At 48.2% G+C, this 18,108-nt stretch overlaps 7 protein-coding genes across 7 annotated transcripts; 3 read left to right on the top strand and 4 right to left on the bottom strand.

Annotated features, from left to right (window-relative positions):
• Positions 1–17: 17 nt before the first annotated feature.
• On the bottom strand, positions 18–2,131 carry N7466_011255 (uncharacterized protein; the record flags this gene model as incomplete). The annotated part of the gene is made up of 5 exons (XM_057170644.1): positions 1,977–2,131; positions 1,440–1,715; positions 504–1,342; positions 299–435; positions 18–164 (listed from the first exon to the last, which is right to left on the bottom strand). The coding sequence occupies exons 2-5, from the start codon at positions 1,616–1,618 to the stop codon at positions 18–20; spliced, it is 1,302 nt and encodes a 433-aa protein (XP_057016376.1). The 5' UTR covers positions 1,619–1,715; positions 1,977–2,131.
• Positions 2,132–3,409: 1,278 nt separating this feature from the next.
• Positions 3,410–3,721, bottom strand: N7466_011254 (uncharacterized protein; the record flags this gene model as incomplete). The annotated part of the gene is made up of 1 exon (XM_057170643.1): positions 3,410–3,721. The coding sequence occupies one exon, from the start codon at positions 3,719–3,721 to the stop codon at positions 3,410–3,412; it is 312 nt and encodes a 103-aa protein (XP_057016375.1).
• Positions 3,722–4,245: 524 nt separating this feature from the next.
• On the bottom strand, positions 4,246–7,951 carry niiA (nitrite reductase niiA; the record flags this gene model as incomplete). The annotated part of the gene is made up of 9 exons (XM_057170642.1): positions 4,246–5,242; positions 5,306–5,463; positions 5,520–5,992; positions 6,048–6,250; positions 6,305–6,814; positions 6,864–6,946; positions 7,022–7,561; positions 7,628–7,775; positions 7,833–7,951. 9 exons carry the CDS (start codon positions 7,949–7,951, stop codon positions 4,246–4,248), a joined length of 3,231 nt encoding a protein of 1,076 aa, XP_057016374.1.
• Positions 7,952–8,572: 621 nt separating this feature from the next.
• Positions 8,573–11,611, top strand: niaD (nitrate reductase NiaD; the record flags this gene model as incomplete). The annotated part of the gene is made up of 7 exons (XM_057170641.1): positions 8,573–8,825; positions 8,884–8,983; positions 9,097–9,355; positions 9,437–9,672; positions 9,735–9,958; positions 10,034–10,657; positions 10,722–11,611. The coding sequence occupies 7 exons, from the start codon at positions 8,573–8,575 to the stop codon at positions 11,609–11,611; spliced, it is 2,586 nt and encodes an 861-aa protein (XP_057016373.1).
• A 146-nt stretch (positions 11,612–11,757) lies between these two features.
• On the bottom strand, positions 11,758–14,629 carry N7466_011251 (tubulin gamma complex associated family protein; the record flags this gene model as incomplete). Its single annotated transcript, XM_057170640.1, has 2 exons — positions 11,758–14,438; positions 14,506–14,629. 2 exons carry the CDS (start codon positions 14,627–14,629, stop codon positions 11,758–11,760), a joined length of 2,805 nt encoding a protein of 934 aa, XP_057016372.1.
• Positions 14,630–14,859: 230 nt separating this feature from the next.
• On the top strand, positions 14,860–15,939 carry N7466_011250 (EAF7 family protein; the record flags this gene model as incomplete). Its single annotated transcript, XM_057170639.1, has 3 exons — positions 14,860–15,273; positions 15,337–15,529; positions 15,593–15,939. The coding sequence occupies 3 exons, from the start codon at positions 14,860–14,862 to the stop codon at positions 15,937–15,939; spliced, it is 954 nt and encodes a 317-aa protein (XP_057016371.1).
• A 660-nt stretch (positions 15,940–16,599) lies between these two features.
• Positions 16,600–18,028, top strand: N7466_011249 (Gfo/Idh/MocA family protein; the record flags this gene model as incomplete). Its single annotated transcript, XM_057170638.1, has 5 exons — positions 16,600–16,642; positions 16,851–17,007; positions 17,076–17,384; positions 17,420–17,879; positions 17,960–18,028. 5 exons carry the CDS (start codon positions 16,600–16,602, stop codon positions 18,026–18,028), a joined length of 1,038 nt encoding a protein of 345 aa, XP_057016370.1.
• Between the last annotated feature and the right edge of the window lie 80 nt (positions 18,029–18,108).

The following is an 18,108-nucleotide window of genomic DNA, read 5'->3' as shown; positions in this document are numbered from 1 at the left end:
AAGGTTAAAGGCAAAGTTCAAGAAGATAGGTAAGGATTAAGAAAAGGAGGCGTTCCAATCTCGTTGACATGCCCCGCCTTCGCCGCATCGTTAACCCACGTTCGGGGGGCACTAACCCGAAGCCCGTTACCCGTGCCGATGCCGGTTGCTTGGCGATGCCGAGACTAAAAGTCTAAATTCACGTTGAACAATGACATAGCTCGATCGAACTTCAAATTGATTCATTAAAAATAACCATCATCAACTAATATCGTTATTGAATCACTGCAGTCTTGGGAATCGGACGAATCCAGCTAACCGCCACATTTCCCACCAACGAGATCACGCCCATAATCCAGATGGACCGACCATAGTGCGATTCATTGTATCTGAATATAATCGCGAATATAATTCCACCAAGGTTTCCAAACCCGCCAACGAGGCCGGATACGATTCCTGAATCCAGACATATTAGTACCAACCCATCAAAAAAGAGAGGAGGCGAAGGAAGAGAATAAACTTACCGTTAGCATAAGGATGCACATGAGGAACAAGACCAAAGTTCGCCCCATTAGCCGCCTCCAAAAAGAAAGCCATACCAGCAACAAGACCAAACATAGTAGCCTCATGAGTCGGGTCCGTCAACCCAATAGCCAACAAGAAAGCCCCCATAATGACACCCAAAAACGTCAACAGAAGCTTCTTCGACCAAATGCTTCCCGTAGCTCGGAATACCATATCCGCCATATAACCGCCCGCGGGACGAAAGACGATATTCAACAGCCCAAACATAGCCGCCCACCGGCCCGACTCCGTCTGTCCCATTTTCGGGAAATTCGCAGCGTAGTACGTACCCAGGAATCCGTCTAGAGCTAACTCGGCGCCGAATGAGCATGCGTACGGGACGGCGACGGCCATCGTCGAGGGACTGAACGCGACGCTCAGAGCTTCTCTGCGCGAGGGCGCGATAATGATGTCACTACTGAGAGTGGACATTTGTCCCCTTGCTGGAGCTTCTTTGTCGGATATTTGCGACGGGGATTCTGCGCCGCCTTTCTTTTCCACGTCGGCGGTTATTTTGCTGTTATAGATTGAGGGGGGACCAGAGGGATTGGCTGAGGGACTTCCGGAGCTTAGGTCAAGGGGCTCCCCATTTGTGACGTGGATGTTTGAGCCCATTTCCTTAGCCCAGAGGTGGCGTTCTGACCATTTGCCGGTTGGGGTATCTTCGCACAGGAATAGCATACCCAGAGCGACGGCTGTGATGATTATAAAAGGGACGATGTAGGCGATGCGCCAGGCTTTGTGGGCCGTGAGACCTTGGGAGGTGACCAGGGAGTCGTAGATGGCTGGCATGAGGAAACTAGAGGGATTTTTGTTAGACACTTCAATATGCACTGGTAGGTACGGACGCAAGTATGTTATCAATGTCTACCTGCTTCAAAACATAGGACACTTACTAGGAAATTCCTCCACCGGCATTGCCCCACCCTCCAGCTAGAGAATTGGCCGTTCCGACAATGGTCTTATCGAAGAATCCCGTACACCATACCTGGCAAGGAACGAATGTGCCGCCGAGGATGCCGACAAAGAACCGCAAAGCAATTAGACCGTTCGGAGTGGTAACCAGGCCAGCCATAGCTGTTGGAATGGCTCCAGCCAGTAATAGTCCGACGAAAACTAAGCGTGGACCAAATCGGTCGCAAAGTGGACCAGCAATTACCCGCACAAGAAGTCTGTGGGTTCTGTTAGCAAGATGAAAACTCTTATGCCCAGGTGGGGGCACCTGGGGGGTTGGATTTTGGGAATCTCACGTTGCGAGCAGTGCAACAATGTTTGAGTTTGACACCTGTGTCTGGGTCATATGCAGGTCTTTTTTGATTGTCACGGTCAACTAAAGATTGGCGAGGAGAAATGTTAGCTTTGGTTCGTTGGATTCGCCGTATTTGGGAGATTTGGATGCATTTTCATGACTTACCAATGGCGGAAAGGCATACCAGGACAGGAATGCGACCATGAAGCCCAGCCATGAGAAAAAGAATACTCGTCCATATTGGTTGAATGGGTTGAGCACCGGGATGGACTTGGCTTTGCGGGTAGAAGAATCGATTTCGGGCGAAGAAACGAGGAGTTTGAAGAATGTAGTGGCCATTGCGGGCAAGTAGTATTATATCGATAGCCGACTAGAGTGATAGGCTGGTTGCTTGGAAATGAGAGTCTTGAATAGGGTAGGCGACACCGTGAGATAAATGGATTTGGTATCTGTGGGGCCCAATCGAGTTGTGCTTAGGTGCTCCCTTGTAAATAATCGACTTCTATCATGGGAATTTTGGGAAAGTAGTAGATGTAATTTGTTTAGGTCTTGGTGTCTTGATGTCTTCAGCCAAGGTCGGCACTTGTACAGAAGAGGACATCTATTTGCTATATATGTGGTAGATGGACAATCTTGGAGAGAACCTTGGAGCAAAGTGAATGCGACGGTGCTGCATCGACAGGCGCGTAATATAATCGGAGCTCAAGTGGATAGTTATCGGGTGAAATAGCAGATTAGTCAAGCAAAAGCACCAGCACAGGGGGTTATCACAGGAATCTCATTTGACGGAAATTTCTTTTCTTGGTATTTTTGAACTGTAAATGTACCGTATCAGTGATATCCCCCGTATCAAAGGCATCTTAGACCATACTAGACTTACTAGTGAATTGGTTAAAAAAAAAGAAAAGAAAACACATTGCTTGTCGTGGCCCATATTTCCCGTAACTTCAAGTAAGGTTCATGTACCAAGAATGTACGCGATAAGAAAAAAGAGGTGCCGATAAGGCATGAAAAGTGGACTGTACAATAAGCATTGAACAATTGAATCAATGATAGGAAGAAGCAACTCCGCGGGACCCATTGTCATCAAGAAATCCCTAACTATGCCCCGTATAATCATAATCTGGGGCTGCAAATGCCAAGGTTCGTTCCACTCTGGGAACTCCCGCATCCAGGGTCATTGATAAATGTATCGCTTCTCATTGGACGTCACGATAGGAACCCGGCAGTGAATCATTGGTGGGTCTTGGAGGATCGGTCTGAGCTCCGCGGAAATACTTTAAGAGCAGATCTCGATTGCATTTTCCTTTAGAATTTGCTTCCGGGTCATAACTTTGAACACTGCCCATAATCCCCCTCGGTCAGTTCGGATATACGAGTTCAAGATGTCAATCTAGATCTTCTTGACTTTCTAGCTGGCCCTGCTCATCTCCGCGGATTCTGCGACATGGTCGTGTCTCACTTGGATCCAGAATAAACAGACTACTACTAGTAGGCATGAAGGTCTGTGCATAAATCATGATATAGTACATCTGTGGTATATGAATTGCAGTACCAGAATGGAGATTTGCCTAGGGCTGTGACCAGTATTCCTTCCAAGACTGGACAATAGAGTGGTTACTTTTTATGAGAGGAGTTGCTTGCCACCTGGCCGTGTTCTCCCCCTAGCCCAGTAGCCGGCTGGCCCCATGAATCTTTTGTAGTAGGTTCGGGCAAGGCGATAAACTCCTTTTCGACAGATGGCTTGCCTAGCAAATGGCGTTCAATGACATTGTCGCCATTCGTCACTTTCGCGATAATCCCACCTGCTACTATGGCCATCACAGGCAGGTTCCGCATTGCGGCGGGCATAGCGGCTTGGGCGTTTTTCAAAGTGACTAGCTTTGAGAGGTGGTGTCTGAGGTCTGTAGGCGTTGGCTGGCGGGACATGGTGGATCTGGAAAGATAGAAAAAATTAGCTTTGCGTGTTACCTCCCGACAGCGCAAGCTCTTACATTAAGTTTGTTGTAACGAGTGTCGCTGTTGATTTTCTCGTTGTAAATATTACGCGCAGAAAGAACATGGAGTACACTCAGATGAATGAGAATGAAAATGAAAATGAAGCCTTGGTCGTCATGACGGAGTTCGGAGTTCAATTTACCTGTACATTGCTTTCTGAACCAACGCCCGCTTTGCATGTACCTACAGGCTACACATTATTGTCCGAGTCGAGGCACCGTTTGTGGCGTAAATTGTTGGACTTGATAGGTCGCACTCAGAATAGCGCTTGAGTCATACATACATGTACTTGTTTAGAGATAGAATATCTTCGAATATTCTACATGATGGTTTATATGGATAACAAGTAATGCATTGTACATTCTGCGCCAATGGGTAAAAAGACTAACAGGTAACATTGGAATCTTCACCATAACACCAGCGCTTGAAATGTCCGAGCTCCTCATGCAAAAAAATCACCAGTCGATCCCTTGAGCTGGCTTGACCGTTGGCCGGCTTACATCGCCATGGGCCACCTTCTTCCCTCTCATCCCCTTATAATTTTTATCCATCTTCTGGAATGGATCAGGCGCTTCTCCCTTCCTGACCTTCCATTTCTCCGTCCCAAGAACCGAATCCAACTCCTCAACCGGCGGTAATTTAATATAGATCCATCCGTCATCTCTCTCTTCCACGGGGAAAGTAGCAATGTTCATACTCTCATCACTCGAGCACCGGCCTGCCTGCTCACCATTCAAATCGAAATTGCGTTTATGATACGGGCATGAAACCCAGTACTTCCCCGCATCATCATCACCGACCAGGCCATCCGACAGCACGAACGCGCGCTTGTGCGGACACATCTGCTGCGTCGCGTAGAACTTCCCCTTGATTTTAAAAACGGCCAGCTGCGTATCTCCACGCTTGACATTTGCAGAAGAAACCTGGGGCGGCTCGTCGGAAAAGTGATCGGCTTTGACAACAGGTTGCCACGAGAGACCCGACCACTGATGATTCCTGAAATCCTCGGTGACGGACTCTTTGGGCCAGTATGTAGGACGCTGTTGTGAGCGCTCTTGGATGACTTCCACCGTGTCAACGGTCTCGTCTGTGTTTGCGAATTGCTGGAACTTCTTGCGTCGCTTGGGGTCGCGCACTGTCTCGGTCCATTCGCAGAAATAGCTGTCGACAAGCTCCTGCATTTGACGCTCCATGTCGGCGCAGATGCCGAGCTTGTCGTCGATGATCACTTCTCGTAGGTAGTCGATGCCGCCGGGGAGGTTTTCGATCCACCGGGCTGTTCTTTGGAGCTTGTCGGCGGTGCGGATGTAGAAAATCAGGTATCGGTCCACGATGGGCATGACCATCTCTGATGGGACGTCTTTGACTAGTAGCTCGGAATGGCGGGGGTTTGCACCACCATTGCCTCCAACGAAAATGTTGAAGCCTTTGTCTGTGGCGATGAGGCCAAAACTAATAGAAATTTGTCATCAGCTTTGGACTCCAAGGTACGAAAACTGGGCAATTAAAACGTACTCCTTGTTTTGTGCCTCCGCACATTCACGTACACAGCCGGATACTGCTCCCTTGAATTTATGCGGAGCACGAACACTCTTGTAGCGCTCTTCTAATCGGATTGCGAGGCCGACACTGTCACCAATACCGAACCGGCACCATGTAGAGCCCACACAGCTCTGCAATTAAGAAGGTTAACATTGTGTTACAGAATGTGTGATTGTGAATAACTGACCTTGATAGCTCGCAGCGCCTTCGCATAGGCATGGCCACTCTCCATCCCAGCGTCAACCAGCTCAGTCCAAATAGGCAATAGATCCTGCTTCTTGGCACCGAACATGTCAATACGTTGTGCACCTGTAATCTTGCAGTAGAGCCCGTATTTCTTGGCAACTGTGCCGATAGCAATGAGCTTTTCAGCTGTAATTTCTCCACCGGGTACCCGAGGCACCACAGAAAAAGTTCCGTTTCTCTGTATATTGGCCAGAAACTTGTCGTTGGTGTCTTGTAATTCGTTATAACCTTTATCCATTACGTGTGGGTTGAATAAACTCGACAAAATAGATCCGATGGCAGGCTTGCAGGTCTCACAGCCGAGGGAATCAGGCTTGTTTCCTGCCGTTTGCATAACCTCCACAAATGTCTTGAGTTGCTTGACCGCAATCACGTTGTAAAGATCAGCACGAGAGTAGGGAATATGCGAGCAGACTATATTTTTGTTAGTTAGCATGTTCTCTGCGATTCGGAATCTTTTTGTACTCACGGTGATTGGACACCTCCTGTCCCATCTCAAGCATAGTTTTGTTGAATATGGATTGCACCAAGGGCATGCACCCGCCACATCCGGTTCCTGCTTTTGTGCAAGACTTCACTTCACCGATTGTCGTACAAGTTCCACTCTTGATATTCTCGACCACGTCGCCCTTGGTCACATTGTGACAGGCGCAAATCTGAGTACTATCGTCACTGTGAAGTCTGTCAGTACGAATATTGTAGAAGTACCGACACGGGTGTACAAACAGGTCATCTGCATTTTCCTCGCCTTCATTCTGCGCTCCAAGAATGAACTGGCTGGGAGCAACTTCCAACTCTTTTTGCGCTTTAACCATCTGATTCAACTTGAGATAATCCCGGGTATCCCCGATCATCATGCCACCAAGCAAGTATTTACCGTCCATGGTAAACAGATACTTTTTATAGACTCCACCAAATGGATCCTTATATGTCAAGGCTTTGACGGGAGGTATATCACCAGCATTGCTGCCAATGAGAGGTCGATCACCCGGGAGGAACTTGGGTCCATCTCTGTCGGCGAAGAAATCGCCAAATGAGGCAACATCGACTCCTAGGAGCTTGAGCTTGGTGCTCAAGTCCGGTCGTGTAAAGCTCTTAGGCTTCTTGTCCACATTAGTGAGATTATAGGCTAGTACGTCGGCCATCTCAATTCCAGGCGCGATGATTCCAAAGGTCTGATTCTCCCAGCTGGCGCATTCTCCCACGGCATAAATATCTGGTACTGAAGTTCCGAGGCTAGATAAATTAGATAGAGATCCAGCTTTTGCGGGGATGACAAACAAACCTCTCATTGATAACAAACCCTCCTCGTGACGCGGACAGAATACCAGCTGACGCTCCTAGCTCGTCCCTGGGCTTGACGCCAATCTGTACCATCCATATATGATAAGCATCTTTCCATGGAAAAAACAAAGGATAAAGAATTAAGGGGACTTGACTTACCGCAAAGCAAATACAGCAACAATCAATGTGTTCACCATCTTCAAATGTGATTCCGGTAACATTATTGTCAGAGTCGGTATTGACGACTGAGACCCGTTTCTGGTGCAGCACATCAAGTCCCAGCTCCTGGATCTTACGAGAGACCAATGACCCGGCATCACCATCCAACTGACGAGCCAATACCCATTTGTTTCGGTCGATCAATTTCACGTTGCCAAAATCTTGCAGATCGGTCATCGCCTTGGCGGCTTCGAGACCCAACAGTCCGCCTCCGACGGTTACTGCTGTCTCGCCTTTATGTTGAGATGCAAAGTCAATCAGCCGTTCCAGATCGGAGATAGTGCGGTAGACAAAGACACCCTTGGCATCGTGGCCTGGAGTACGGGTGGGGAGAACTGCATCGGAGCCGGTTGCGAGGACAAGGATGTCGTAGGTGATTGTTTCACCGGTGGACGTCTGGACAGTTTTGTTGCTTGGGCTTATTGAGGTCACTGTGGTATTGATGTGATGGTCAAAGGTCCGCTCTTTGATGGAGTCGTACTATAATAAATTGTTAGACCCAGACATTCTTGACTTAATGCACTATCCATGGGAGAGGAGACGTACCCATTCCTTGGGGTTCAAGTACAAATCTTCAATCTTGCGATGTTCGAAAAACGAGGACAAACCAACACGATTATAGGCGACATGGGCCTCCTCTCCGATAACGAGGATATCATAGCGTTGGTCTGTGTCTTGTTTAATGATTTTTTCACTGATGATGTTAGTTTCTAGATTGTCGGTTCATTTTCAAAATCAATCTTTCTCATACATCAAGGAAATAGCCACCATTCCCAATCCAACGATTACGATCTTCTGTCTCGGGCGATCATTCAAGCTCGGGCTGCCATCAACTGGCTCGCCATATCGAAGCCCATCCAGCACCGGCATACTTGTGGTGCAAGATGGAATTGAGATAAGTTTGAAATTTTAAATACATAAATTACGGCCATGGCTAAGTTTTAAAAGAGAAACAAAAAAAAGCAGTGAATTCAACATGTAGTACAAAGTCACATCCCAGAGTCCAGACATGATAAGCATTGGACTCCGCGGAGATACGATAATCGATTATAGCCACGACATGATTGGCCACCGTTGAACCCTTTGATAAGATGAATCGGGTGAAATGTTTTATTCTTTTTACTTTATTATTTTCTAGGATCTATTCCACTGATTCCACTTATTCTCTGATGTGTTGTCTCTCTGACTAAGAAATAAGACGATCACCTCGCCACTTCCTGACCGGAAACCTTGGGAAATCCGCGGAGATAGAGAGTATCTATGACGGACATGAAGAAACGTTACATAGACAGTTATCTTCCCCAGCTATTACTCCAGAGTATCATATTACTGGGGAAAAAAGAAACAATGCATGTTTAATTTCTTTTTCTCATCTCAAAGCCCACTTTTTTCTATACAAATCTATTAGATAAGCAGAACGGGGCAGTGGGATTTAGCAAGAAAAAATTATATCGTCAACGTCTTCAAAGATTGACCGGTCTCGCTCTTACAATGGCGACATTTACAGAGACACTCGTCAAAAAGGACGATTCATTCACGACGAAGGGGGCCCGGTTTCATGATCTACCGACTCCCAAGGAGTATGACATCCCTCTCCCTCCTCCATCAGTCAACCCGACCGAGATTCTAGAAGTGGATAAAGGCACGCCCGATAGCCATGTTCCCCGTGATCCACGACTTATCCGATTAACTGGTATTCATCCATTCAACGTTGAGCCACCACTTAGCGCGTTATACAAAGAAGGTACGTGCCGTCCACGGGTAGATCATTGAGCATATATGACTAATGCCAAGTTATTCAGGCTTCCTCACATCACCGGAACTATTCTACGTTCGAAATCATGGCCCTGTACCGCAAGTCCGAGATGAAGATATACCCAACTGGGAACTGAGCATAGAAGGGTAAGGTCCCATATACTTCCAAGGTTATGATCGAAGCAGACATCTGGAAGAAAAATGAAAATATGAAAACAATTGAAGATTAGAAGCTTGGAAGCAGCTAACAGATAGTTTAGCCTAGTGGAAACCCCAATAACGCTAAGCTTTCGAGATATCCTTCAAAAATACGATCAAATCACCACACCAATCACACTCGTCTGTGCCGGAAACAGACGAAAAGAACAAAATACAGTCCGAAAGTCCAAAGGGTTCTCATGGGGCCCGGCTGGACTTTCAACGGCACTATGGACCGGCCCCATGATGGCCGATATCCTACGCAGTGCAAAGCCGCTCCGAAAAGCCAAGTACGTGTGCATGGAAGGAGCCGATAAGCTAGTAGGTCTCAAGCCGATTTTTTCCAAGAACATCAAGCGCTAGGAAGTAACCAAAGGCCGAATCACTAACTTGCCTCTGCAGCCAAATGGGTATTATGGCACATCCGTCAAATTAAACTTGGCTATGGACTTCAACAGAGGGATCATGTTGGCTCATAAGATGAATGGCGAGGACTTGCGCCCAGATCATGGTAGACCTTTAAGAGCAGTGGTGCCTGGACAGATTGGTGGGCGGAGTGTCAAGTGGCTTAAGAAGCTCATTGTGACTGAGGCGCCCAGTGAAAATTGGTATCACATCTACGATAACCGGGTGTTACCGTAAGTAATTATTTTTGTCCACGAGCGTTTGGATACCATTCAGAAGTCCTGACAGAAATTAGGACAATGGTTTCGCCGGAGATGGCGGCCCAGGACACCAAATGGTGGACTGATGAGCGGTATGCCATTTATGATCTCAATGTCAACTCCGTGGCGGCCTTCCCCGAGCATGAGGAAGTACTGGACTTGACAACTGCCGGGTCGACATATACGGCGAAAGGGTACGCCTACGCGGGAGGTGGTCGAAGAATAACAAGAGTTGACATCTCTCTTGACAAAGGCAAATGTAGGCTCAGTGGAATAATTTTGGTTGGTTTTCCTTATCGAGTTCTTCGATGCTAACTTGGTTGCTTTTTTCTAGCATGGCGACTTGCCAACATTGAGTACGCCGAAGACAAGTACAGAGATTTCGAGGGCGATCTTTTTGGTGGAAAGGTGGACATGTGGAAACGGGAAAGTTGTTTCTGCTGGTCATTTTGGTCTCTTGAAATACCGGTCTCCGACCTGGAGAGCAGCGATGCGCTGCTTGTCAGGGCCATGGACGATGGAATGATGGTGCAACCCCGAGACATGTACTGGTCCGTCCTGGGTATGATGAACAACCCCTGGTTCCGAGTCACAATCACAAAAGAAGGCAAACGCCTCAAGTTTGAGCACCCAACTCATCCTGCAAGGGCTGGAGGTTGGATGGAAAAGGCCAAGAAAGCAGGTGGTGATTTGACAAATGGAAATTGGGGCGAGAAAATCGAGGGAGAAGTTCCCGTTGAGCCGGAGCCCGTGAAAGAAATCAATATGAAGAAAGAGGGATTGAGTCGTGTTATTGATTTACAAGAGCTCAAGGCAAATAGCAGTGCTGAAAAGCCTTGGTTCGTTGTGAGTGGGGAGGTATATGATGGGACAGGGTTTCTCGAGGGCCATCCGGGTGGAGCAATCAGTATCACTTCTTCGGCCGGGTTGGATGTTTCAGAGGACTTCCTTGCTATCCGTGAGTACAGCTTGGAGCCGAAGATATTATTTGCAAAAGCTGGCCTTGCTAACTCCCATATTAGACAGCGAAACGGCCAAGTTAATGATGCCCGAATATCATATTGGAACGCTGGATAAAGCCTCCCTCGAATCTCTCAACAGCGACTCGACGGCAGTTTCAGCTGAACCACGCTCAATCTTCCTCCAGTCACGCTCATGGGCAAAAATGAAGCTTTCTGAGGTAAAGAACGTATCATGGGACACCAAAATTTTCGTCTTTGACCTAGAGCACGACGGACAATCCCTAGGCCTACCAATAGGCCAACACTTGATGATCAAAGTCCCAGACCCAACCAACAAGGAAGCAATCATTCGATCCTACACCCCCATCTCCGACACAAACGTGAAAGGAAAGATGGAATTGTTAGTCAAAATCTATTTCCCGACTGGAAATATCCCCGGCGGCAAGATGACCATGGCACTCGATGCGTTGGTCGTAGGAGCCGAGATAGACTGCAAAGGACCCACAGGTCGGTTCGAGTATCTTGGAAACGGCCGGGTCACGATCAGCGGTAAAGAGCGCAAGGTCCGCTCATTCAAGATGATCTGCGGTGGGACTGGTCTCACTCCCATTTTCCAGGTTCTGCGTGCCGTCATGCTGGATCATCAGGATCCTACTACGTGTGTTGTCCTCGATGGCAACAGATTAGAAGAAGATATCCTTTGTCGAGCTGAGCTTGATGCGTATGTGGCTGTTGACAGCCGCAAATGCACCGTCGTGCATACTTTGTCGAAGGCGTCAGACAAATGGGTCGGTCGCCGGGGGCGTATCTCTGAAGAGTTGATCAAAGAGTACGCGGCGCCTGGAGAGGATAGTATGGCCATCATTTGTGGGCCAGAGGCGATGGAGAAGTCTGCTCGCAAGATTCTCCTAGATCAAGGCTGGGCAGAGTCAGATCTCCATTTCTTCTGATATGTCATTTTCGGACATTACTTTGATTGTCTCGGTTATCTCTATACAAGCTTTAGGTACTTCGCTTGTATGCCCAATAAATTAAAGGATTTTTGAAGCATCGCCTGGAGGAGCAAGAAATTTATTTCAAGCCATCTTCAGCCGTATCAATAATAATCTTTCACCTCCAACCGCACTCGGAGATGTTCAAATACACTAGTTGGCTCGTTACGGGAACCGAAAAAGCCTGCCGACTTCGCCATAGATTTAGATGCGCCCTTCCCTGTGTCCAAGCCACGCAAGTATGCAACCAAGGCAGACACCTGTTTCCGGAAAGTAGAATGCAAATGATGGACAGTGCCTTCATTTCCCCCAGCCCGGGACAATAGACCAAAGGCCAGGATTGTACTGAAAATATCTTCGAGCAACTTGGCGGCTGCTGCATGTCGTTTACTCAGGAAGAAGGCAAACAACATTTGGTCAAGAATGTCTTCGTGTAAATCGCGGAGACGGGGCACGGAATGGGCCGCCTCGAGGGTGCCATCTATATCGCCGCGATCAAGGCAACGCTCGATCTTATCAAGCGTGCTTTGGAAGCGACTCCAAATTGACCCTATCCCGACGTGGAAAAAATAGTCGCTGACAGCGAGGACGAAGTGCTGAGCGTCGAACCTGAATTTTTGGAATATGTTTCTTGCGTCACGAAAGGTAGAGTCGCGGAATAGCCCTTTAACAACAGATACCATGCGAAGTAGGCGGAGCAAGTGCTTGAAGAGACGATCGTATTTTCCCAACGACCGCGGCGTGATAAGCGTCTCCAGGGTCTCCGGTGCTTTGTATTGGAGTCGAAGAAAGTCAAGCGCTTCTATCGTGTTGGGGTCTTTACATCGGTCAATCTCGTCGCCAGATAATTCGCGAATTGCAAAGTTCAGTCCACCAGGAAGCTCGTTATCCCGCTGGGGCTGTCCAGGATCTGTTTCGGAAAAGTAACAATCCCCAAGTATGCCGATAAGTACGAGGCGTAGCTCGGAACTTGCAGGTGGCCAGGTATCACGACTTCCTAGCCGCAAGCCGGTATGAACACCACCGCGTACTTTGCCAGCCTTGCGCTCTCCACTATCCATCTCGGGGTCAAAGAGCGAATTTGAGAGGCGTGATGTAAACGAACCATCTCCTAGCAGCTGAAAACGCCACTGCAGGTTCAAATGATGTCGCACCTTATGTTCTTTGAACATATGATGTAGACATGAGAAGTCAATGAGTTGTGCTTGAGTTGCGATTACTGGAGCAAATGATAGATAGAGCTCGGATGCCAACTCAGGCCCAAAACGTGTTCCTGCATCACTGAAACCAAGCTCGCCCCTGGCTTTCTGGAGCATGTCACTGACCCTGTCGTTCGATAGCGTTGTTTGATTCATCGCAACGTCCGATACATGCTTCTTGTCGTCAATGTCGAAGAGTTCAAAAGTGTTTCCCACGATTTCATCATTGTTAATCTCAAGGTCCTGGGCAGAGGGCTCGAAGAATGTTGTCTCTGTCAATTCTCCCCTATGGTATCTCAATATCTCGGCGCGAAGCTTCGCTTCATAATCTTGCGCCTTTTTTTGAATTTGTTCAATCTCTGTCCAGGTAGTCGCACAGTGCAAATGAAGATGACCGGACCGTGCAAGAACGTCATGCCGAGCAATAGGGTGATGCGGGTGTGACTTTTTAAGCAATCGCAGACTTCTGCCGCTCTCGAAAATCAGCTGCGCCTGATCAACAGGTATAAATGACGGCATATGTTCTTGACGATACGAGTATTCAACCCTTGAGCGACCAGTCTTGAACTTGGTCGGATCATCGTGTCGCTCGACTTCAAGGAACGTTTTGCCGTTAATTATCAGTTCGTTCAGTGATGATTCCTCGGGTCGAAGCCCAATCCAGCCTTCAATGAATGCTAGCCAAGGTTCAGTCACCCGAACAACAATTTCTTGCACTAGATTTTCCATCCAGCCATACTTCTGGGCAAAGAACGCTGCATGATCCATTGTGATAGAAATGACCTGGGCATCTGAGTTGGCCTTTTCGACTGCCCTTACAATATCTGCCAAGGCCTCGATCAGGTCTCCGCAGCGATTGAACAATATGGTCGCTTGTAAGAGGGAGACAACGTTATCTGAATGGCCGATGATTTGGCGCTCCAGATGGTATAGGCTAACAGCAATGGCATCACGCAAGGCAAAGACGGACGCCAGGTCCTTCAACTTGGTATGTAGATTTCCTGCAAAGGTCCGAGCATATTGCATGTTTGTACCACATCGCAGCACGTCTGCAATGATAGAGTCAGTGACTGGCTGGCTTACTCCAGATACACGGACATCTGACAGGTATTTGTCGAATTGTTTGGTTCGATGATTGTAGCGAAAAAGCGGGGAACTCCAACCGAGACCTAGACGTAGCAGAGATTGTACAAAAAAATCTTCTCGAACCGGTCGGGCGGGATTTTCCTGTCCTTTGATGCGAAGTTGGTCTGCCAGTGCCGCATCAAAGCCCCTCGTCCCCGACTCGCTGAAATAGGCCGATACGGGTTCTTTAAATGACTGGGCCTGGAATTTCTCCCATGACTTGAGAGGGGCTATAAATCCCGGCTCGACTTGGAGCGCATGTAATGCCCATATGTCGTTTTTTTCGTCCGTATTTTGTACACCATCTGTTGATGTGTCGGATTGGGTGTCTATGGAAGCATCGAGGCTCGAGTCGGTGGATGATTGCGGGGGTTCAATGTCATTTGAGAAGTCCAATTTCCATATCGAGTCGATCTTGTCGATTGAAGGGAGAGAGGCTGCAAAGCTTGATTCTGAAAAATCTATACGTGGAACAATAGTTAGTTTCTACCACTTAAGCATAACATTTGGTGTTTGGGCGTGACGTACCAGGCAAGCCCGTGTTCCACGGTAATTCGTCCAAAGGTTGTAGAGCCTCTGCTGTAAATCTCGACAGTCTCCATAGACTCGCACTGGAGAATGGATCGTGTTCCTGTTCACTGAAATCCATCATTGCCCCCCATAGGGCATAAACAGATGTGCAGTGATTCCGACGCGTTGAGGCACGATTGATTAAAGTCCGCCCGCGCAACTGGGTTATCGTGCACGGACCATCGCGATAACAGAAAGAGAGACCTTCGATGTCCATGTACATTCGACTTCGCACTCGTTCCCTCTAAGAACTTCCTCGTCTCTCCTCTTTTGTTTTGTTTTTTTGATTTTCTGGAGCTACCGAAATCCGCAATGCCTCCACGCAAGAAGGCCAAGCGCGCCCATTCCACCACCCCGCAAGCTGAGACAGCGCAATCGAGCGCAGACACTCCCGGTTCCACCGACAGCGTCGAGAAGTCTGAGGCGGACTATGACCTACTCACTGATCCATGGACTGATGAGCAGGAGACTGCACTTTTGAAAGCAATTATAAAATGGAAACCTGTTGGTGGGTATTATACACGACGTGGCGCGCAATGCGAGGACAATGGAGCTAATTCGTTTGATCGCATTCCTCTAGGCGTGCACAAACATTTTCGAATGGTTGCCATATCAGAGTTCCTCAAAAACCAAGGATATGGACCTGCCAATGGAGAGCACTTGACTATTCCAGGGATATGGAAGAAGTTGGGTACTCTTTACAACCTGGAAGCTCTCAATGAACGGGTAAGCAACGTTATGTGTCTGAGCCTGGTGAAACTTCCCTTGCTAATCAGACTCGCGCATTAGGAGGATTCGGCGATTGTGGACTCCAATGAAGACGAAGAGGGAATAATTGAGCGATATTGCCCGTTTGAGCTTCCCTACGACGAATACGGCGACCTTATGTTCGAGAGGCGACTGGCTACAGAAGGCTCCTTATCTCCAGTCATGAGTCGCCATGCAGACTCTCGACGAGGGAGCACAGTGGCAGATACCGATGGTATTTATAAACAGCTTATCCGCCATGTGTGGTCTCACGACTAATTGCAATTGTTCTCTGTAGAACCGCGCTCCTCTCCCGCCCCATCTCGAGGGCGCAAGTCCACCCGTGGCACTCGCCAAACCGCTCGGGAAACTCGATCGACGAGACTCCATGTGGAAATCAATAACGGCAGTCAGAAAACTTCCGATGAAGATATCTTATCCGACGAGGAAGACACTGGGGGAAATGAAGAAGATGAAGAAGAGGGAGAAGAGGGCAGCGATGAAAAGGAAAGTGGAGATGAAGAAGACGGGCCCGACGATGAGAAAGGCTCAAGAAGTACAAGGGCGCAAACCTTTCGAACTAGGCAAAAGGATGCAAAGCCTTCCACAAATACAGGGACTCGGAGGACTGGTCGTCGTCGCTGAGCCCCGCAGTTCATTTTCGATTGAAGATTGCGACTTGTTTACCTATCCATCACCTGGATCATTAATGGCGTTTGAGGCAGGGCATAGTGGAGACTTTTAATCATGAACCTTCTAAAGTTTGTATTTCTATTGTATTTTTTTAGTCATTTCATACCGCAATTTTCACGTTTGAACGGGCTGGCAAGTGCCCAGCCAATGGACTGCTTCACCTAGACGCATATGCCATCAACAGAAACTACCAACATTGAAGAAGCAGGCTGATCATCTACTTTCCAATACCTACTCGCCCAGCCAATGTTATTTGTTTTGAGGCCCTGTCCCGAGGTCTCCGAGCGCAAGTGTCTGTGACCATGAACTCCCCTAGTGCTCAACGTCACACCAGATCCCTTTACATTGACTGGTACACACCGAACCGGAGGAACCGACTAGGTAAAGGTCCACGATCCCGAGAGGGCCTTGAAGCAACCTTGGAAGCTTCCAAATTTGGAAAGTTTCGGCATTTACCCCGCAGCCAAAGAAGCTCTTGTTTGCGGGGCAAATGTCTGACAAGTGGCTTTGTAAAGGCAATTTATTGCTCAAATGCTGTCGAAAGTCCCTGGACTAAATTGAACACATACTTACAGGGGTTTCAATAAGAGCCTAGAGAAGCATTCAAAATTTATGGCTGAATCAACACCGATTGGAGTCGCTCTTATTGGGGGAGGTAAGTGGGTAACATATTTCGGGATCAATCCAAACATTTGAACCACCCTTTCAAACTTGATTGAATTTCGAAGAGCCCGCTGACGCTCGGCAACGCAGGGATCTGGGCCAAAGAGGAGCATGCCGTGAGCAAATAAGTTTCTGTTTCGTCAAAATCATCAGATGACCACTAACTTCAAGACGCTAGCCTGCCATTGACGCTATCAAAGAGACCCTGGTCCTCAAAGCTGTTTACTCACGCTCCGCAGCATCCGCCAGATCCCTAGCCGACAGTGTTTCCTACTCAGTTGATCTCTACTCTGAAGATCTAGATGAGGCATTCGATGAGCTTCTACAGCGCCCGGATATCGGAGCTGTCATCATCGCGTAAGTTAGCCATGAACGATGACTTCAGTTCCCAACAGAGTTGCTAGCTAATCAGACATCCATTACAGGTTGTCCATTGAAAGTCAGCCCCGCTATATAAAGGCAGCTCTCTTGGCTGGAAAACATGTCCTCTCGGAAAAGCCCATAGCCGAGAATCTCCAGGATGCAGTCGACCTAATCAAGTGGTATCGCACCGAGCTTAGGGGATCACCAACCTGGGCCGTTGCGGAGAACTGGCGGTATCTGAACAGCTACGCCTACGCCGCTGAGAAAATCAAGGGAATGGGTAGAATCACAGGTTTCCAGGGACGTCAGCAGGGCTTTCTGGCGCTGAACTGGAAATTCAATCGTGGGTCAACAACCATCCCCACCCGCCTGTTTGAAGCCCACTAATCTCCGAATCATCTCCGAGTTTAGTCACACCCTGGCGACGAACGCCCACCCACCAAGGAGGCTACCTTTTAGACGGCGGTGTTCATTATGCCGCGGGACTACGACTCTTGCTCGGTGCGCAGCCTGGAAACGAGATTGCGACTCTCTCGGCCTTTACCAATCAAATCCAACCCCATCTGCCACCGGTCGATACCGCCGACATGATCCTGAGGACGCGATCAGGTGTGACTGGCGTCCTGCAGATTTCAGGGGGTACGTCGTTGCGGGCGAGTGAGTGGACTGTTGCATGTGAGAATGGGTGGATCAAGATTGAGAATGAGCAGGTGACTATTTCCCAGTCTGGAGAGATACAGACAATCACCGTCGCCAATGAGCGCACGGGCGTGCCCCCTGAAGTTAGAGCGTGGGGAGATAGCCTGAGGGCTGGGAAGGTGGTACCCGAGCAGGAACCCGAAGCAGCATTGGCTGATCTTGAATTGGTAAGTTGAATTTGCAAATTTACGGTGTTGACCTGCCTGGTAGGGTCTTACAGATGCTGATGATGGCCGGATGCTTATAGATCGAGCTTATGCTTCGGAGTGGGGCTCAGGATGGAGCTCCTTTTGCTTGCAAGCATCAAGACGTATAGATGTCAAATGTGATGGTACATAATGAATTGGAGAGGAGTGTTTTTTTAAAACATATTGTAGATTGGTAATTGTTATTGTT

The sequence above is a fragment of the Penicillium verhagenii genome (assembly GCF_028828195.1).
Source record: "Penicillium verhagenii strain IBT 33310 chromosome Unknown utg000012l_segment0_segment0, whole genome shotgun sequence".
Classification (NCBI taxonomy): domain Eukaryota; kingdom Fungi; phylum Ascomycota; class Eurotiomycetes; order Eurotiales; family Aspergillaceae; genus Penicillium; species Penicillium verhagenii.
Note: the sequence above shows the minus strand (reverse complement) of the source record. Positions and strands in the feature narration are given on the sequence as shown.